The sequence below is a fragment of the Serinus canaria genome, chromosome 1A, assembly GCF_022539315.1.
Source record: "Serinus canaria isolate serCan28SL12 chromosome 1A, serCan2020, whole genome shotgun sequence".
Classification (NCBI taxonomy): Eukaryota; Metazoa; Chordata; class Aves; order Passeriformes; family Fringillidae; genus Serinus; species Serinus canaria.
In genome coordinates, this window is record NC_066314.1 from 1,835,957 (window position 1) to 1,858,236 (window position 22,280).

General features: G+C 45.2%; 1 protein-coding gene across 1 annotated transcript in view; it reads right to left on the minus strand.

Annotated features, from left to right (window-relative positions):
- Positions 1–22,280, minus strand: part of EXOC4 (exocyst complex component 4) — a 358,837-nt gene that overhangs the window by 286,327 nt on the left and 50,230 nt on the right. Inside the window, exons 6-7 of the mRNA XM_030238605.2 lie at positions 16,128–16,371; positions 10,354–10,531 (exon numbers count right to left, since the gene is read on the minus strand). Coding sequence (XP_030094465.1) covers positions 10,354–10,531; positions 16,128–16,371 — 422 coding nt within the window. The remainder of the gene's footprint in view (positions 1–10,353; positions 10,532–16,127; positions 16,372–22,280) is intronic.

Consider the following 22,280-nt stretch of genomic DNA (forward strand, 5'->3'; position numbering starts at 1 on the left):
ATCTGTGAAGCCACTTAGTGAAAAAGAACTGCTTTGGGTTCAGAACATCACCAGGTGAAGTTCCCAGAGGCAGCAGCAATTTCAGAGATTGCTCTGGCACTCCAGCCAGGATTGATGGCACATGAACAGCTCTCATGCAAAGAGCTGATTTGACTTTCTGAGTACAAACTGTGGCACAAACATGATTTTAAATGCAAAGGTTCAGACCTGTGCTGAGGCACCAAGCAGAAACCACTTGGGTTTTCCACGAGCAGCTCCATGGAGCAGCTTCAGCTGACAGAAAAACCCTTTCCTTGCCAGGAACAAACCTTTTCCCTTCCCTTTTCCACGGTGCCTTCCCTCCCTCGCCTGCTCCTGTGCCAGCCCTGCCACAGTTCAGGGACCTGAGCGAGCAGAAAAAGCAGCCAGCAGCAAACCTTGGCCAAATCAGCTCCTTCAAATGAGATTCCTGACAGGAGAATCCTGCCAGAGCCAGGAGAGCATCCTGGGCTGGGGAAAGGAGCAGAGGGAGGGCAGCACAGCTGGGAGGGGCTGGCATGGAGCTGAAACATCTCCACACCTTTCCCACCCAGGAACTGAGGCTGCCCTGATGCTTCAGGTTTGAGCTTTTCTATTTTTCACATTCTGTGCTGTTTTGTGTGTGGGTCTGAGCTTCATATTATGGGATGGTGAGCTCTGTGCACAGAGCAGGGAGACAAAACAATGGAGGAGATCCTTGGAATCAATCCCTGCTTTATTCTGGAACTCTGCCCAGCCCCTGTCCTAGATCAGATCCTCAAGGCATCAAGGCAAGGATGGGATGGTTCAGAAGCTGAGGGAGAAGCCAGCAGGAGTTTGGGAGCATCCAGCACAAGGGACAGCCTGGAACAGAGAAGGCTCAAAACTTACAAATGTGTGTCAAAGTCACCCATTGTATGATTCTGTAAAAATTCAGTTTTTTTGGCTACTTGTTGAAATCAGGTCTTGTGTGAAGTGGAAGTGATGCTTCAGGTTTGAGCTTTTCTATTTTTCACATTCTGTGCTGTTTTGTGTGTGGGTCTGAGCTTCATATTATGGGATGGTGAGCTCTGTGCACAGAGCAGGGAGACAAAACAATTCCTGCTCCAGCTGGGCACCAAGGACAAATGAGCCAAATCCCAGGCCAGGAGCACAAACCCCGTGGGCTGGAGAGAGAAAAACAAGCAGGGTGGGAGTGCCTGGGCTAAAGCTGGGCTGGGACAATGAACTGCAAGGTGGGAATGGAGCAGAGCTGATCCCAGGGAGAGACCCCGGGAGCGCTGGTGCATTTTGGGGCCATTTTGGGTCATCTTGGGGGCAGCCCTGGCTGGGCTCTGGTGCTGCCCAAGGTGCAGCCATGGAGGAGATCCTTGGAATCAATCCCTGCTTCCTTCTGGAACTCTGCCCAGCCTCTGCTCCAGCTCAGCCTTCTCCAGGCATCAGCTGAACTGCACACATTCCCCTGCTCACCTGGGTGCCCAAGGGAACCAGGATTTTATGCCATTAATTCCCTTAAAAACCAGACAGGGACTCAGGTTCCTGCAGCAGAGCCCTGAGATTCATCTCCAAGTGCTCTCCCAAGACTCCTGGCCAAGTGTGACCAAGCAAATGCAATTTAAATGCAGCTTTTCTGCAAGATCACTCCCCTGCCCAGCAGCAGGCCCAGATGTGAGGCACAAAGTGATCCCAGTTCCCTGCTCCTTCCCTCCAAGGAAGGATATGAGGATGGTGGAGCATCCTTAGGAGAGGTTTCTCCAGTGTCTGCTATCCCAAGCTCTGCAGTAGCACAGCAGGAGTGTGTGGGCAGAGAGGAGGCTTCAGTTCCTCCCTCCCCAGTGTCCTTATGGTTTCAGCAATGTTTGGGCTGCTAAAAGACACCAATTTTGGAAAACACAGGGAAGCATTAGACAGAAAAACCCCTAAAAAAGGAACATATTAGTTGTCAGTGTCTTCTCAGCAGACAGCCCACCAGAGAGACTGCTAAAGATTTATGTCCCAGAGAAAATATGTGAGATTTTCCCTCTCTTCTGTGGGAGGGAGAAAAATATAGACCCCCAAAAAATTGAGAATCATCGACTACAAATTCACCACCAAGAAAGAAGTGAAGATCTTTGCCTTGGAGGCAAACAGCTCCAGCCTGAGCTGGTAACTGGCCATGTCACCAACAGGACAAGTCACTGGTGGCTTTTCCTGCAGCAGGGTCCTGCACCATTCCCTGGCTCCTGTCCCTGCAGGCCTTGTCCCCAGTCCCTCTGCAGCTCTCCTGGAGCCCCTGCAGGCCCTGGAATGTGCTGGAAGCTCTCCCTGGAGCCTTCCCTCTCCAGGGGAACATTCCCAGCTCTCCCAGGCTGACATTGGATCCATCTCCTCCCCAAGACATTCATGGACCCAGGGGCTTCACTTGGAATCTCAGGAAACCATGAAGGGTCTCCCTTCCCTTCTCCTCTCTTTTCTCTCCCCATTTTCCATCCAAATCCCTGGGGATGGATTCTGAGTGTCCCAAATCCCAGATCCCAGAGCAGTTTGGGTGGGAAGGGACCTCAAAGCTCATTCCAGGGACACCTCCCCTATCCCAGGCTGCTCCAATCCTTCCTTGGACACTGCAGGGATGCAGGGGCAGCCCCAGCTGCTCTGGCAGTTCCAGCCCAGGCAGGAATTCCTCATTGCCCAGATCCCATCCATGCCTGCCCTCTGGCACTGGGAGCCATTCCCTGGCTCCTGTCCCTGCAGGCCTTGTCCCCAGTCCCTCTGCAGCTCTCCTGGAGCCCCTCCAGGCCCTGGAATGTGCTGGAAGCTCTCCCTGGAGCCTTCTCCTCTCCAGGGGAACATTCCCAGCTTTGCCAGGCTGGCTCCAGAGCAGAGGGACTCATTCCAACAGTCCTGTATGATCCAGCACAGACACTGAATTGTCCCAGGAACCCTCAGAATTCCCTCCCTCTTTATCCTGCCACCAGCACTGACACCAGCACGAGGCTCCCAGCTCTCCCCAGCCAGGGCCCTGATCCCGCATTCCTGAGGTTCTTCAGGAGGATGTTCCACCCACTCCTGCATTGAAGAGCTCTGTGTTGGTGTTTGAGGGTCCCCAGGATGAGGGAAGAGATGGGAATCTTGACTCCATGTTTCAGAAGGCTGATTTATTATTTTATGATAGATATTATATTAAAAGAAAATTATATATTAAAACCACACTAAAGAATGGAAGAAAGGATTTCATCAGAAGGCTAAAAAAGAAAAGAATGATAATAAAATCTTGTGTGAAAATAAAATCTTGTGACTGCTCACAGCCTTGACACAGCTGGACTGGGATTGGTCATTAATTAAAAACAATTCACATGCTGGGTAAACAATTCTCCAAATCACATTCCAAAGTAGCAAAACATGGAGAAGCTGAAGCTTCCCGACTTCTCAGGAGAAAAGATTCTGGCACAAGGATTTTTCAGAAAATATGTCAGTGACAGAGCTCAATTAGCTCCACACAAAATGCCAAACTTTAAGCTAAAATTTAAACAAATTTCCCCCTTCTCCCACGGATGGAACAACACAACCAGGGGCTACACTGGCTGTGAGACAAGGAAATAACTTCAAATGGTGTTTTCCTGAACAAGGCTGCTCTAATACTTTGACAAACTGCTTTTGTTTGTTTGTTTGTTTTCCAGCACTCCCCTACCAACTGGAAAAGGTCACTCTGTCTTCTGTGTTACTCCTCCATTCTCAAAGAAGGTCAAAAATATTTCATACCTGCATGTTTTGTACCTCAGCCCTGCCCAACACTGAGCCACCTCTCTCACCACACCAGAGTGCCTGGTGCAGTTATTTGGGAGCTCTCAGAAATCCAGCTCCAAAAAGGAGCTGCAGAAAACAGCTCCTCCCCCACAAGCCCCAGTGTGCAGCCCACCACGAGCTCCTGTTATTTGGTGAAAACATGGAGAGATAACCCTGCTGCAATGTGAATTTTCCTGAATTGCACATGCAGGGATGCACAATGCACAGGTACAGAACATTATCCCTGGGAATTGCACTCCTGTGAGATTGTTCTGCTGTGCTGACTGAATTCCATCCATTGGGATTTGAGGAATTGCATCACTTGCATTTGAAGGAATTCCATTCATTAGGATTTGAAGGAATTGCATTCATTGGGATTTGAGGAATTGCATTCATTGGGATTTTGAGGAATTCCATTCATTGGGATTTGAAGGAATTGCATTCATTGGGATTTGAGGAATTGCATTCATTGGGATTTGAGGAATTCCATTAACTGGGATTTGAGGAATTCCATTAACTGGGATTTGAGGAATTGCATTCATTGGGATTTGAGGAATTACATTCAGTGGGATTTGAGGAATTGCATTCATTGGGATTTGAGGAATTGCAATCAGTGGGATTTTGAAGGAATTACATTCATTGGGATTTGAAGGAATTGCATTCATTGGGATTTGAGGAATTGCATTCATTGGGATTTGAGGAATTGCATTCATTGGGATTTGAGGAATTGCATTCATTGGGATTTGAGGAATTGCATTCATTGGGATTTGAGGAATTGCATTCAGTGGGATTTGAAGGAATTCCATTAACTGGGATTTGAGGAATTCCATTAACTGGGATTTGAGGAATTGCATTCATTGGGATTTGAGGAATTACATTCAGTGGGATTTGAGGAATTGCATTCATTGGGATTTGAGGAATTACATTCAGTGGGATTTGAGGAATTACATTCATTGGGATTTGAGGAATTGCATTCATTGGGATTTGAAGGAATTGCATTCATTGGGATTTGAGGAATTACATTCAGTGGGATTTGAGGAATTGCATTCATTGGGATTTGAAGGAATTACATTCATTGGGATTTGAGGAATTGCATTCATTGGGATTTGAGGAATTGCATTCAGTGGGATTTGAGGAATTCCATTAACTGGGATTTGAGGAATTACATTCATTGGGATTTGAGGAATTCCATTAACTGGGATTTGAGGAATTGCATTCATTGGGATTTGAGGAATTACATTCATTGGGATTTGAGGAATTACATTCAGTGGGATTTGAGGAATTGCATTCATTGGGATTTGAGGAATTACATTCAGTGGGATTTGAGGAATTGCATTCATTGGGATTTGAGGAATTGCATTCAGTGGGATTTGAAGGAATTGCATTCATTGGGATTTGAAGGAATTACATTCATTGGGATTTGAGGAATTACATTCAGTGGGATTTGAGGAATTACATTCATTGGGATTTGAGGAATTACATTCAGTGGGATTTGAGGAATTGCATTCATTGGGATTTGAAGGAATTACATTCATTGGGATTTGAGGAATTGCATTCATTGGGATTTGAGGAATTGCATTCATTGGGATTTGAGGAATTCCATTAACTGGGATTTGAGGAATTGCATTCATTGGGATTTGAGGAATTCCATTCAGTGGGATTTGAGGAATTGCATTCATTGGGATTTGAGGAATTACATTCATTGGATTTGAGGAATTACATTCAGTGGGATTTGAGGAATTACATTCATTGGGATTTGAGGAATTACATTCAGTGGGATTTGAGGAATTGCATTCATTGGGATTTGAAGGAATTACATTCATTGGGATTTGAGGAATTACATTCAGTGGGATTTGAGGAATTACATTCATTGGGATTTGAGGAATTACATTAACTGGGATTTGAGGAATTGCATTCATTGGGATTTGAGGAATTGCATTCATTGGGATTTGAGGAATTACATTCAGTGGGATTTGAGGAATTGCATTCATTGGGATTTGAGGAATTCCATTAACTGGGATTTGAGGAATTGCATTCATTGGGATTTGAGGAATTGCATTCATTGGGATTTGAGGAATTGCATTCATTGGGATTTGAAGGAATTGCATTCATTGGGATTTGAGGAATTGCATTCATTGGGATTTGAGGAATTGCATTCATTGGGATTTGAGGAATTCCATTAACTGGGATTTGAGGAATTACATTCATTGGGATTTGAGGAATTACATTCAGTGGGATTTGAGGAATTGCATTCATTGGGATTTGAGGAATTGCATTCATTGGGATTTGAGGAATTCCATTCAGTGGGATTTGAGGAATTCCATTCATCGGGATTTGAAGGAATTGCATTAACTGGGATTTGAAGGAATTGCATCACTTGCACTTGAAGGAATTGCATCAACATCTCCTCCCCCATAACCCCCAATGTGCAGCCCACCACGAGCTCCTGTTATTTGGTGAAAACATGGAGAGATAACCCTGCTGCAATGTGAATTTTCCTGAATTGCACATGCAGGGATGCACAATGCACAGGTACAGAACATTATCCCTGGGAATTGCACTCCTGTGAGATTGTTCTGCTGTGCTGACTGAATTCCATTAATTAGGATTTGAAGGAATTGCATCACTTGCACTTGAAGGAATTCCATTCATTGGGATTTGAGGAATTGCATCACTGGCACTTGAAGGAATTCCATTCATTGGGATTTGAGGAATTCCATTCATTGGGATTTGAAGGAATTGCATCACTTCCCTTAGCCACTTCCTCCAAGTTTTCAGCCTCCCCCATCATCTTTAAACACTTTTAAAACTGAGTTTTCTGCTCCCTCTGCTGCAAATATAGGACCTCTTCTCCAAAAATTATCCTTACAGAGAAGAGCAGGTTAGAGATAATTTAGGCTTTGGGATCAAAGGTTTTCTTACACTCTAAAGGTAAAAATATTTTAAGCCACTCCAGTGGAACTGAGGTACAAACACCAACAAGATTTTGAACAAAGAAATGCAGCATTTCCTCCCTTTCATGCCAGTCAATGCTCATCTCTTCCCTCAAACCAGCAAGAGATTATGGATCTTAAAGTGCTGCTTTTATGCATTGTAAAGCTCTCTTGGAAGCTTTTTCAACACCCTAGAACAATGAAACCTTTCCAAGGGGCTTGTTTTTGTTTTTCTTGGCACACTTTTCCCAGAGATCTTGGTCAGACATTGTCTGCCCAGCACAGAAAGCACTTCCAGTGCTCACACCTCCACAGGCTTTGAGTTCCAGCAATGCTGTTCAGCCAATAGAAATCATTCCAAATTTCACCACACACCAGGGCTGAACCCATCCCAAACTCCCACAGAGGACAGGAATATCCAGCCCTGATGTTCTGCTGCACTGAAGGAACTGTCTCAGGACTGTTCTTACTCCAAGGTTTTGTCTTTCTGGAGCAAAATCTGCAGAACTCCAAACTCAAAGTTTTTCCTGGCCTCATGGATCACAGGAAGATGGCTGCAGATTCCCTGTCTCAAACCCATTCCACATATCCTTAAATTTAATTCTTCCCTTTTATTCTTCCCTTATTTATCCCCAATTCAGTTCTGTGACATTTTTATTGTTCAGAAAACCCCTCATGAACCTCTGGCTGGACATTTCCAAGCAAATTTTTCCAAGAGCAGTATCTCAAGCTGTGCCAAGGGAAATCCAGGCTGGAGAGCAGGAAAAAGCTTTTCCAGCAAGGGGGAGAAAGTTCTGCCATGGCTGCCCGGGGAGGGGGTGCAGTGCCCATCCCTGGGGGTGTTTGACCAGCCTGGATGTGGCACTGGGTGCCAGGCTCTGGCTGAGCCCTTGGGGCTGGCCTGGACTCGATGCCATTGAAGGTCTCTCCCAACCTGGTCATTCTGGGATCCTGTGAAATGCTTTTCCTGGCACCAGGGCAGGTCCCACAGGCAGTCACAGCCCAGAGAGCTCAGCTGGTGCTGCCAAACCACAAAGCCTCCAGGGGATGGAGTATTTTGTTCACATAGATGTCCACAGCAAATGTGGAAAAACCAGGTTTCTAAACAGATCTGGAGTCTCCTCCACCTCTGTCTGCCAGTCTGTTTGCTGTTTGATGGGGCAGGTTCAGTTTTAGCACACAGCACCTGTGGGTGTAGCTCACACTGGGTGCCAGGCTCTGGCTGAGGGGCTGGGGCTGGGCTGGACTCCGTGGGCTTGAAGGTCTCTCCCAGCCCAGGAATTCTGTGAGTTCTGTGACAGGACCTGCAAGTTTGTGGCCTAGGGAAAAGTGATGGAAATTCCTTTGATAATTCCTCTAGAAAGACAAATATGTGGGTAAGGAGTCAGTGAAGGGGATTGAAGGCCCACACCTTACATTTGTCATGTCCAAGTATTTAAAGTCATTGGGATATTTGGGTAAGGAAAAACAATCACTGCACAATCAAACAACCCTGCAGAGCAACAGCTACAAACCAGCCCAAAACTGAAAACGTGAGTTAGGGTAGGAGGCAGAGAGCATTTTCCATCACCAGCCCAGAGCTGGAATGACCAACATAAATCCTTCCACCTCCTGTAAATAATGCCAGGCTCACTTCTTTAACCTCCTCTGTCACATGGCAGGTGAAGTTCCACATCTGTGCACTATGTGTGCAAATAATCTCCAAATAAATAAAACTTTAAAAAACACTAAACACGTGTTTAGTGTAACACAAAACTCACAACACAGCAAGAATGAGAGAACAGACATGTGACAGATGAGAGCTCTGCTGCCTGAGAGAGCCTCAGATCCCTGGGTGAGAGGCACAGCACCTGAACAAAGCCTAAGCAAGGCACAGCTTTAGTCTCTTGCAGTGAAGAGGAAGAATCAAATAAGAATTTGCTGCAAACACGCCGGCAGCAAGTGTCTGAGCTGCCTAAAGCCAGCCACAGTGACAGCAGAAGACAAGCCATTAGAGCTGTGACACTTTATAAGACAGGCATGACATGGTAACACAGAACAAAAATGTCACTTTGAAAGCTGCTGATAAATCACTTGGTAGGCAAAAGGAATCAACCTTTCCAAACACCATAAGGATGAATCCAAGGAAATAAGGATTTTTTTTTTTTTGCTGATATTTAGGCTCTTTGGAGTTTTACAATCTGTTGTAAATGTGGCCACTTACCAAAAAAACCCCAAAGATAAATCCCAGCACTGCTGAGTGTTGAGCATGACAGGTATTCTCCGGCATGGTTCTGAAGGGGCTTTGGGGTTTTTTTTTGTATTTTATGGGGGTTTTTTGATATTATTTTGTAATTGTTACAGCTGCAAGCAGAAAATGTGCCCACCTGAGGGATTCTTACCTGTCAGGACCCAGGACATTGCTCTGGCTGCCCTGGGTGATTCCAGACCCTGGCAGGGGCTCAGAGACCTTGGCACACAGTCAAAACCACCTGTGCCTTTGATTTTAGCCCATGGAAACAATTCCCAACTTTGTGTGAGGAGTTACAAGCCACAAGGGTTTGAGTAGAATGATGGTGAATTTGTCACAGGGTGAAAAAGTAGAATTTTGGGGATTTAGAATGGGGGTTCAGGAGGCAAGATGGAGGAATCTGGGCCTGTCCTGTCCTTCTTCTTCTTGTGCTCCATCTCCTGCTGTGATGGTGGCACTTTGGGATTGGTTTAGAGCAGAGACAGACTGTCTAACACAGGTGATAGGGATTGGGAAATGATTGTAAATAAAGCACACGTGGTTCTTAGTATAAAAAGCCACCACCCTGTTCCAGATTGCAAGGCAGGATGTGTTCTATCACCATCTGTATGGCAGGTGGCTTTTGCCAAGTGGGCAGTTTTGCCTTATCTTTTCCACAATCACTGCTCCCTCAGGAGGGGACACCTGCTGATAAGAGGCCATTGAATGTCCCTGCATGGCTGATAAGAGCTACAGCATCCCATTGGGAGATGTGAGCCCAGAGGGAGGAGCCAAGCATTCCTACCTGGATAGAATCTGGGGATTCTGGAGCACCAACAGCTTTTCCACTCTGGATTTCCCAGAGGAGCAGCAGCTGCCTCTTCCCCTGGATCTCCAGAGGCAGAGTGCACCCTTCTCCAGGATCCCTGCTCCAGCAGAACCACCCTGGCACTGCAGGAGGGCTGAGCCACAATTCCAGTGGCACTGCTGCCAGCCCCCTGACCCACAGGGTGTCAGGCTGTGCTCTGGCTCTGTCAGTGTTGGTTTAGTCTCTACATTGTTTATTTTATCCTTTTATTTTCTTCCCTATTAAAGAACTGTTATTTCCTGCCCCCATATCTTTTGCCTGAGAGCCCCTTAATTTAAAATTTATAGCAATGGGGAGGGGTGGGGAGGGTTCACATTTTCCATTTCAGGGGAGGCTCCTGCCCTCCTCAGCAGACACCTGGCTTTTCAAACCGAGACACACCAGCCCAAGGGCAGGGGCTGTGCCACACCCGACCTGCTGGACAGATCTCAGCAGGGCAGAGAAAGAATGGACCAGATAAGAGAAAATAAACAACTTTGAAAAGCAGAGCTGAGGAATCTCGACTTCTTCTTCAGTCACGGGGCTGGGAAAAAAGACTTTTAATACCTCAGGGGTCATCTCAAGCACAGAAACCCGAGTCTTACCTGCAGGACATCCTGGATCTTCACCCACACGTCCACCATGTCATAGAGCTTGATGTCCCCGTCGTGCTGGCTGCAGGGGGAGGCCACAGTCTGCTGCAGGTGGCCCAGCACCACGGCGTGCGCGGCGGCCACGGCGTTGAACTTGTCAAAGAGCAGCTCCAGCAGCTCCAGCAGCAACCTGGCAGGCACAGAAACAGCTCTGCTCAGCTTCTGGAACCTTCCACAGGCTCGCAGCAGGGCAGGGGGACAGGGCACTGTGGGTTCATGTCCGCTTTTGTGACATGCTGAAGTCACCTCTCTGCTCAGGGGACTTATTGTATTTTTGGCTGGAAGGAATGATGGATCTGACTCCATGTTCTCAGAAGGGCAATTTATTATTTTATGATATCATATTATATTAAAGAATACTAAACTAAACTGTACTAAAGAATAGGAAAAGGATACAGACAGAAGGCTAAAAGATGATAATGAAAACTTGTGACTCTCTCCAGAGCCCTGACACAGCTTGGCCCTGATTGGTCATGAATTAAAACAATTCCCATGAAACCAATGAAACAATCACCTGTTGGATAAACAATCTCCAACCACATTCCAAAGCAGCAAAACACAGGAGAAGCAAATCAGATAATATTGTTTTCCTTTTCTCTGAGGCTTCTCAGCTTCCCAGGCAAAAAATCCTGGGCAAAGGGATTTTTCCAGAAAATATGACAGTGACAGGGCCTCACTTCAGCTCAGGTTTGGTAACAGAATATTCCTGAGGATTTTTCTCCTCATTCCCTTCCCTATATCAGCATTGCTCATTTTAAAAGTGTCTTGTTTAGGGCTACAGAGAAGACAAAACCCTTTATTAACTCCACAGTAATTAATTAAACTGGACTAACATAATATTAGAGCCCATTGTGAGAGCCCAGGCAGGGAGGGAAACAATCTGCTCTTCCCCCAGAAAAAAAGTATGACAAGAAAAACTGACTTAGGACACAACCACGATAAAAGGAATTCTTTTTGAGTTATTAAATTAATATGGCAGGTTTCAAATGACAGGAAATATCAGAAAGCTAAAATATCAACCCTCATCACTTGCCATGATTTTATTCCTTTTGTACTCCAATATAGCTTGAATTGTTTAACTCCTGCTTGTTAGAGCTATACCATATCTAAATGCAGTGCACTGTAGCTGCTCCTATAGATCCCTACTGCCCACTTATCATAATTAAAGCACCTCTGCAGAGTCCTGAACAGTTTGTGATGAGGCAGCACTGTGGCAGTCACATTTTCTGGAGAACTCCTTTCACCCAGGATTTTTCTCCTGGGAAACTGAGAAGCCTCAGAGAAGAAGGAAAACAATAATTCTCAGATTTGCTTCTCCTGTGTTTTACTCCTTTAGAATGTGTTTGGAGATTGTTTACCAACAGGTGATTGTTTAATTATTTTCTGCTATGAGTTGTTTTGACTCTTTGGCCAATCAGTGCCAAGCTGAGTCAGGGCTCTGGAGAGAGTCAGGAGTTTTCATTATTATCTCTTTACCCTTCTGTCTGTATCTTTTCTGTATTCTTCAGTATAGTAAAGTTTAGCATTCTTTAATATAATATAGTATCATAAAATATTAAATTAACCTTCTAAAAACATGGAGACAAATTCATCATTCCTTCCTGCCACGGAGCACCCTGCAAATACAATACAGCACCATCACATTTTTTACTGTTGGAGAGCAGCAAAATCCTGCTGGAGCTCCCTGCCGTATAAAGAGCAACTTGAGTCCCCAGTAACCCCACCAAAACGTGGAGATAACACTTCCCAAATCCATATGTTAGGCACTTGTAGCTCTGACAGACAGGCTCCATCTCATTTCCTGCAGCAGCTTTGGAGCCACCACATGCTCGGAGTCTGCCCAGCAGGAGCTGCGAGCGCCAGGGCAGGACAGGGCAGGAGCTGCTGCCACTCCTTCTGCAGCACCTCCAGGGCTCCCAGGAACAGGGAATGGGACTGGAGCACCCTCAGGATCATCCCTGGGCACCATCCCAGGCTGCTCCAGCCCCAGTGTCCAGCCTGGCCTGGGACACTGCAGGGATGCAGGGGCAGCCCCAGCTGCTCTGGCAGTTCCAGCCCAGGCAGGAATTCCTCATTGCCCAGATCCCATCCATGCCTGCCCTCTGGCACTGGGAGCCATTCCCTGGCTCCTGTCCCTGCAGGCCTTGTCCCCAGTCCCTCTGCAGCTCTCCTGGAGCCCCTGCAGGCCCTGGAATGTGCTGGAAGCTCTCCCTGGAGCCTTCCCTTCTCCAGGTGAGCACCCCCAGCTCTCCCAGCCTGGCTCCAGCCTTCTGAATTAATGTGACCTTCTCCACTCAAACTTTTCTTCATTTTTATTTTAATAATTGTAAATCTTTACCATGTTCTGAGGCCAAGTATTAGAGCAGGATTCTGGCCACTTCCCTCTGAAGTGCCAAGAGCTTCTATGGTAAGGGACAGAACACTCACTACAGAAAGGCTGGAACCATAGAAAACATTGGGCAAACTTTCTAATCCCATCTGGATATTGAAATTTTACATCTTACAAAATGTAAATCTTACTCTGATAAGAAGTGCTGGCTTTCCAATAAAAACTGTTTTTTCTCAAAATCTTCAGAATTTCAGTTTATTTTTTTTTAAAGCTGACATTTCCCTAATTTTTTTTTTTTGAAGGTTAGCTTTGGCCCTGAGCCACAACAAAAAAATAATAGAGTCACAAAAATAAAGAGAACCAAGAAACCTATTCAAACAAAACCCAATAAATTGTGTATGGATCCCTTTTCTTCACATTTCAGAACAGCAGCAAATGCTAAAAGATGTGACATTATGGAACTAAATTAATTCTCTAGCATGAGAAAATGTTCTCAGTGCCAGCCCAGCTTCCTTCCAAGAACTCAGTTATCCCTACCCCTCCCTGCTGCCCCAGGATACACAGAACTGAGCTACCTGGAGAGCTGGACAAATTCACTTTATTCTCACTAGGTGAGCCTGTCCTCTCATGATCAGCTTGTTCATGGAGCCATGAGTGAGATAATACTGCCTTTTTGGGTATTATATATTTATTTTATTATTATTATCTATATTATTAAAGATAATAATTCCTTTTTGTTTGGAATTCCAGCGTCTCCCTGCTCCCACCTTCCAGACTGATGGACATGAAATTCCCCAGATCCAGGATCCAGGGTCAGCAGCTGCCACCCCAGCACATTTTCCATTCTTAGCACTGTATTCCCACATCTCCCTGCTTTCACCTCAGCCAGCACCTCTTATCTTTTTCCCCTACAATTCCTATAAATCTGTCAGGTCATTTTTAAAGAAGGTGACCCAAAAGGGACACAGGCAACAAGACAAACCCATCAAATTGCATCAATCTATATTCATAAATATATATAATAAATATATATATTAATACATATTGCAAATTGCATCAGATGGTCTGGCCTGGATGGGGCTGGAGCAGGGAGTGCCCTGAGCTGGGCAGTGACAGGAAAATCTGTCACAGCCACCTGATAACCCCTGCAGCCAGAGAGAGGGGAAATGTGCTGGGGACAGTGGGACAGTGACACACAGCCAGAAGGGACTTCCATGGTCCAGGCAATAATGGGAGTGAAGTGATGGCCAGGGACTGCTGCCACCTGAGAGAGGACATGAGTGACAATTCAGGTGTTTCTGTGCCTGCTCAAAGGGGTGGCCTGGACATCATTCCTGGGTTTATGATAAAGCCTGGAGATGAGGGCAAGACTCACAATATAATATGGATGTGTAGGGAAAAACACATGGAATCCAAGCATGGGGATTTAGGAGCAAAAAGTGTCAATGTCCCATCTCTTCATGGACTGGATTTGTGATGTTACCTCACCAAAATGTCCCATAAATCTGTCCCTCAAGTAGGCACCCCCCCACATTGCTAATCTAAAGTGCAAACTCTTCCAAAACTCAGGAGAGCCCTGGAGGTTTGTGCAGCAGCACCCCAAGGAAACTCAACACAGCCAATTCTGGGCCACTTTGTCCTCCACAACCCCAGATAAGGATTTCTAAATGTGATTGTGTGACTAATGAGCCACTAATTAAGGGTAAGGCAGAGGCAATTCCTATAGTTAAGCCTTTCTCCATAAACTTCTTTCAAGCACAGAGATCTAAAAATGTCAGAGAATTTCTCCAGACTTTAGAATTGTTCACTTAAAGCTGAGCTCAGCTCAGAATGTGGTGAGATTCAGAGTTTTCAAAGTTATCTTCCCCCAGGGACAAGGAGCTACTTGGAACCTGCTCCTGCCCTTCCTGAAGCTCTGAGGATCTGAGAGAGCACTCAAAGAGTCATCACAAACCAAAAAAATCTGGAGTTTAAAAATCTGGGAGTATTAAATAATATTTTTAGACACCAATGTAAAAGATGGCAGCACAAAGCTACATGGAGAAGCTTATTAAGGAAGGAAGGCAAAGAGAGTTAAATTTAAAAAGTACCAAGAATGAGATCAGCAGTGGCTGTTATCACATCTGCAGCTTTTCTGGCCAGGTTCTACAAATCATTTCTGTCATCAACAACGAGAGGGGCTCTGAATCATTGGGTCTGCATGGGGTCTCAAAAGGAATCACACCACAATTTCCCCAAGCAGATCCTCAGCCTCATCCTTGCTCACAGAATGGTTTGGGTTGGAAGGGACTTCAGGGATCATCTGACAGCCTAAGGAACAGTTCAGCAGTCCTGGGCACTGCACTGAGCTCAGATCTGGGGTCTCACAGAGCTCTGTTGAAGCAGCAGGGCCTTGCTGCTCAGATTTATTTGTCCCCTGACAGGAGGAAAAGTCTCTGAGCTTTGATTTAAAAGTGAAGCTAATTGAAGGGGTGGGGACACCCTTCCATTCTGTAATTTATTCTTTTCAGTATAAATGAATTCACCTGCTTGCTGTAAATTTCAGGTGTGATTTAGGTTTAGAACCAGCTCGAATTATGTCTGTACTCCACAAGAATTCAGGACACTTTCCATGAGCATCTTAAAGGCTCACACTCTGCAACAGCTGCCAAAAGCCATTAAACCTTTGTGTGCCTCACTCAACCCTCTGGGCAGGTTAATGGCATTGATAAATGACCTGATCCAATTTATCAATTCCAGCAGACAACCAGGAGCCACACAACCTCTCCAGACTGGCTCATAAAACAAGTATCAAGGCATCAGAAACTAAAATTCTGCCTTCTGACCCATCTAAAAAAAGCTCATTTTCACTGAGTTATCAGCACTGTAACTCTACAAAGTCTTCAAAACAGAATTGTTTCCACAGCAGTGAGGTGAGAGGCATTAAAAAAGGAGTTTTTATCAAGTTGATGTTTTTCTTGGCAGTGATTTTGCACTACAAATATTGCACATAATGAAGATACACACTTTACTGTTCTGCCATTAATTCCCTTTGGACAATGATCACAACAATGTGGAGATGAATATTTCAGCTGGAAGAGATTCCTGCAGGAATCTTTGTGTTCCAAAGGCCACTTCCAGTGAATTCTGAGGAGCAGCACAAAGACAGTGCCCAGTTGGCTCTCTCCCACACCTTGCTATTAATGTAAAACAATTAGAGACTTGGCCATACATTGGTGATGGAATTAGTTCCATACATGATTTCAAAGCTTTGCACCTGCATCAGCTTAATTGGACTCTGCCACACTCGAAATCACCGAGCTGAATTTTCTCATTTCAAGTTCATATTATCAATTAAGACTTTTTTTTTTTTTTTTCCCTTGCAGCAATCAAGGGCTGGGAGTTGAGATCTCCTTACCTAGGCTGATTTTCCTGGGAAATGTTCTCCCCTCTCTGGTAGCCATTGTCAGCCACCTGAGTGGTGGAGCGCTTCACAATCTGCTTCAGCTCCTGCTCCAAGCGGTCCTGGATGGCTTTCACTGTTTCTGGGATCTTCTTCAGCTTGGCCAGCCCCTTGATGAGGATGCCCATGAAGACAGCACTGTTCTCCTCTGGATCCAGCTCTGTGTCCTCTTTGATTTCCAGCAGGCTCGAGTCTCGCACTGGAAGAGATTTCAACCCCAGGTTTTAGCAGGAACCAAACATCAGCCCCCTGAAGAGGCAGCAGGAGAGCTCCTCTGGCTTCACACAACTCCCAGCACGTGGAGGAACCAAAGATGAACAAGGAAACCAGAAACACTTGGATTCCGAGGGGAACCATGGATGTTTCTGTTTGCTTGGGGACTTCCCTGGACAGAAACACAGCAGCCTGCTCATTGGATTGATTTAGGAATGTTGTCACCAATTGTTGTGGGGTTTGTGATGGTCCCCAGGACGAGGTGAGAGATGAGAATTGACTCCAAGTTCTCAGAAGGCTGATATTACATTATATTATATTATATTATATTATATTATATTATATTATATTATATTATATTATATTATATTATATATATTATATTATATTATCATTATATTATATTATATCATATCATATCATATCATATCATATCATATCATATCATATCATATCATATCATATCATATCATATCATATCATATCATATCATATCATATCATATCATATTGCTATACTAAACTATAGTAAAGCAAGAGAAAGGAGACATCAGAAGGCCAGAAAAGAATGAATAATAAAAACCCATGACTGACCAGTCTGACCCAGCAGGACTGGGATTGGCCATTATTTAAAAACAATTCACATGCTGAGTAAGCAATTCTCCAAACCACATTCCAGAGGAGTAAAATGTGGAGAAGCTGAAGCTCTCCAGGAGAAGAAATCCTGGTGAAGGGATTTTTCAGGAAATATCACAGTGACATAGGAACAACTCATGGTGTAAATTCCATGTTAGGAAATGAAGGAAGTTTGGTGCAATCAAAGATCCTCACAAATGAGAAGGTGCAATACCCCTACAAATCCCCTGAATGCGTTTCTAGGAGCTAAAACCCCCTCAGTTTCCTCCCCAGCTGGTTTCCCTTGTTGTTTTCTTCACAGGAGAGGAATTTTCATTACAAACACTATCAAGCTTAAGAGACTGCTGATGAATTCAGCAAAGTTTACACTGCCCAAGTGACTGATTGTTTGATTTTATCTTTTTCTGCTTTATTACGTCTGTCAAGGGCTTGATGAAGTTCCTCAAATCTTCCAGCAAGGCTTCTGGAAGGGGAAAGTGAGAAGAATTAGAGAGGATATTGCAGATATGGTCCTGAGGTAACAGAGAATGCACAGGGAGAAATCCTGTTGCTAAGAGACAGGGGATGGGGAAGCAAGAGAGACTCTGCTTGTTTAAAGCAGGTTCATTAAGCAACATTTCTTAATTTCCAGATAACACCCAGCAACAACAAAAGCATGCCTCTGTTAAAGACTGGGTGAAACAGTTATTAAATACATTCAAACACTTCTGTGAATAAGTCTCTTCAAGGCAAACTGAATTAAAAGGAACTTGGAAGATCTACAGCCACTCTGTGCCATCCACCAATGCAGATCCTTGGATCAAAATGAAAACCCAAAGGCTGTTTCATCTGACTGGGGCTGAGCTCTGAAAAGGCTGCTGGGTGACAGATGACTCCCATGGTTTCAACTCCTCACCAGATTTTACTTTGAAACTCTTCCAGGAAGCTGAAGAAATGTCAAAAGATCCAGAAGGGTGGAAGGAACATGGCAGGAGTGAGGAATGAAGGTGGGCTCTGACCAGAGGAGCAGCACCAGGGCTGAGGTAGAGCAAGATCAAGAAAACAATGGCCCAAGCATGGTGCCAGTTTATAAATAATCCCAATAAATGGGTGCCAGCTCACACCAACCTCAGGCTCAGTCAGTCAAAGCTGCTTTTTTCCTGCAGTGTGATCCCAACTCTGCACCTCGGGCTCAAACCAAGCTCGTGGCTCACATGGTCTCACATCTGAACCCAGAGCAGCAGGTGAGAGGGAGGTGAGGATGGATCCTGCTCTGGAGCCAGGCTGGGAGAGCTGGGGGTGCTCACCTGGAGAGGAGAAGGCTCCAGGGAGAGCTTCCAGCACATTCCAGGGCCTGGAGGGGCTCCAGGAGAGCTGCAGAGGGACTGGGGACAAGGCCTGCAGGGACAGGAGCCAGGGAATGGCTCCCAGTGCCAGAGGGCAGGCATGGATGGGATCTGGGCAATGAGGAATTCCTGCCTGGGCTGGAACTGCCAGAGCAGCTGGGGCTGCCCCTGCATCCCTGCAGTGTCCAGGGAAGGATTGGAGCACCCTGGGATAGGGGAGGTGTCCCTGGAATGAGCTTTGAGGTCCCTTCCCACCCAAAATGCTCTGGGATTCTGGGATTTGGGACACTCAGAATCCATCCAGAGGGATCTTTATGGAAGTGGGGGATGGAAAAGGGAAGGGAGACCCTTCCTGGAGTCCTGAGATTCCCAGTGAAGCCCCCAGATCCCAAAATTCCTTCCTAGAGCAGAGCTGGGGTGGGGATGGATCCAATCCCAGGCTGGGAATGGAGGGAATTCCCTGGGAAAGGGAGACTGGGGTGGGATTTTGGGAAGGAATTCCTGGCTGGGCTGGAATTGCCAGAGCAGCTGGGGCTGCCCCTGCATTCCTGGAGTGTCCCAGACCAGGCTGGACAGGACTTGGAGCAGCCTGGGAAGGTGTCCCTGCCATGGCAGGAGGGTTGGACTGGATGACCTTTAAAAAGACCTTTCCAACTCCAAACTATTCCATGATCCTGTGACAATGAACACCAGGAAGATCAAACAGTGCTTGTTTCTTTCTCACACACTCTTCTTTCAATTAAATGTGAACAAGTTACAGGAAAATCAACCAGAAACACCCAGAATGCAGTAATTAAAAAAAACCCAAAACAATCACACATGAAAAAGCAAAGATAAATTAAAGACATTTCAAACAGCAAGTGGAATTAAACAACTGGATGCAGAACTGCTCCTGCTCAAAGCTCTGCTCCATCCCAGACCTTTCACCCCACAGAGCTGCCAAGGACTTTGTGCCTGCAGGCCTGGTCTCTGCCCACTCTGTTATTGTTGTTTGCTATTCTCCAAAACCCACAGCAAATCTCAGGCACAGACACAGAAAATTAGCTCCTTGGAACCAGAGCTGTGAAAAAACACTGGAAATGCTACAGGAGGAAAGGTTTAGACTAATATTTAAAAAAAAAAACCCTAAATATCTTGTTTCTTTGAGCTCAATGCAGATATTTCCCAGCCTCTCAGAGGACAGGTCCTGTCATGAGGCTGCACCCCCCTGAAAGCAGCTTGAAAATTATTCTTAATATCACACAATGAACACCCAAGAGGGAGGAAATGGAGCTGAAGCCAAATGTGAGGACAGCATTTAGGAGGAGTAAAAGCAGCAATCTTGCTGAGAACTCTGCCAGCACACTGAGACAAACTCTTCCATTTTCCAAAGAGCAAACCAATTTCCAGCATCCTCAAATAGTCAGGACATTGATTTACATCTCTGACAAACAAGAGCAAAGTGAGCAATTCGATATCTGGGAGCTGCACACGGGTCTGGAGGCTCTGTCAGCTCTGGGTGTTGGATAAAACAGTGGGAACTGTTTTCAGTGTGTTCCCTGCACTTTGTCCCCATGAACCAGGAGCCCTGGGCAGCTTTGGGGATCCATCCACCTGTGAGATCTGACAAGATCCCAACCCTGGGTAACTGCCCTGTCCTTTTCTCCTGTCTTTCACACTTCCAACATCCTCTCCTGCCATTTAATGTCATCAAGGGGCTGTTTGAGCACAAAGCTTTGGCCCAGGAACAAGCTCCTCCTGTCCCCTTCCCTATTGTATTTGCTGGGAAATGTCCCAATGAAGGCAGGAATGATGGGTCTGACTCCATGGCCTCAGAAGGGCAATTTATTATTTTATTATACTATATTAAAGAATGCTAAACTAAACTATACTAAAGAATAGAGAAAGGATACAGACAGAAGGCTAAAAAGATAATAATGAAAACTCCTGACTCTCTCCAGAGCCCTGACACAGCTTGGCCCTGATTGGCCAAAGAGTGAAAACAATTCCCATGAAACCAATGAAACAATCACCTGTTGGATAAACAATCTCCAACCACATTCCAAAGCAGCAAAACACAGGAGAAGCAAATCAGATAATATTGTTTTCCTTTTCTCTGAGGCTCCTCAGCTTCCCAGAAGAAAATCCTTGCCTTTCTGACCCCACTGTGACTGGGCTGATCCTCTTGTCCCAACAAAGCCTGCAAACCCCTTGTGAAGCAGAACATTTAAATACATCTCATCAAAAGCCTTCTAAGACAACAGCTTGAAGGAATGATGATTTTGCCACATTCTCTAATAAAATTGCAGCCATTTTCACCAATTTTTCATCACCAAACCATTTTTCATCTGAAAATGCTCAAGTCTGTGTTCAAGCAGGCAAAAGTTGAGGTGAACTAAAAGCTGAACCATGTCCAGAGTTACAGAAGGGGAATTTCCTGATCCCTGCTCTGATGATGCCCCACAAAAACCTCTGCTCCACCTGGAATTCATTTGCTCAGCACTGCCATTTCCCAAGGAACCAACCTGCTGCAAGGAGCTTTTTAACAGCTCCTGCCTGATCCCTAAAAAGCCAACTTTGGGAACTCATTTAAGCAAAGCAGCTGAAAAAAAGGCTCTTGGGTCTTGTTTTTCATTCCAGTGAACAGCCAAAATTTGCTGCTCCTCATTATGAAGGTTTCATTATCCACGAGCTTTTATGGGAGTCTTGTAAAATGTAATGTACTATTTTCCATGATTTATGTCCTGCTGGTGATATCCTCAGTACCTTCAGTCCTTCCAGAGAAAAGCACACGAGTTCCTGGTGGCCCAAAGGCATCATTTCAGATTTGAAGGAACATCACCTGCTAATTCCTGGTGCTGAATCCTTGTTCTGACACGTTCATGGAGCTACAAACGGGCAGCTCCTGCAGAAATGGATCCTTGGAAGATTTTGGGAATTTTCTGCCCTGCACCACTACCAAATCCAGAAGAAAACCCACTTCAAAATCCTCCTAATCTATACAAGCATCAAAATGAGGTCTCCAAATAAAAAAATAAGTGGGCTGTAGGCAGCTATTTGATGTTGGGACCACACACAGGAGCAACTCATGAAATTACACAGAAAGAGCAATTATGTTTTGCTTTCCTGGCTTTCACCACATGGATCTAAAAATCTCCTTGATTTTCCCTTTCCTTCCTCCAACACATCCCCAGATCATTCAATTCAAAGAAAAAAATGATAAAGGCAATTAGCCCAGGCCATAAGAGGAGAAGAAATCTTTTGAAGATTTGTTGAGCCTGTTTGGAGCACAGGCACCTGTGACATTGAACTGGCACAATGGCATTTTTTAGATTCACCTTGAAAATTGGATATTCACCTTGAAAATTGGGTATTCCAATTTTCCAAGCTCTGGTTCCTACAGGGATTCTGCAGGAGCAGCTTTGGAGGTCTCCACATGTGGAGAAGTCTCTGGTTCTTGAAGAAAGAGAGCCAGGAGCAATTCCTAGACCTGACCTTAGAACCACCACGCTGCCTGCCCAGACAAACTCATTTTTCTCTAAAAAACCATTGAAATAAATTAAGAATTCAACATAAATCTCCATGTGCCACCCACAGCAGTATTTAGTGGCACCACCAGCTCATCTTCTGCTGGATTTCTAAGAAGTATTGTCCCAGATTTCCCAGAAAAGGGCACTCTTGGGTTTGTGAGCACCTTTCAGAGTTCCAGGAAGAGCCTGGCAAAGCAAGAACCTTCCTAAATACCCTTCAGAGTACAGAAAGTTCAAGCAGAGAAATATAAATTCATTTCTCTGAACTGGCATGAAGGGAAAGTGTTACTGGTGAGCTGCCACATCTCCAATCCTCAGGTGAGCATTTCCAAAGGATTTGTTTGTTCTCCGTGCAGCAGGAACAGCTTTAATTTCCTTATAAAGATTCTACAGCACAAGGTAACAGCTCCTCTGGGAGGGGAGAGC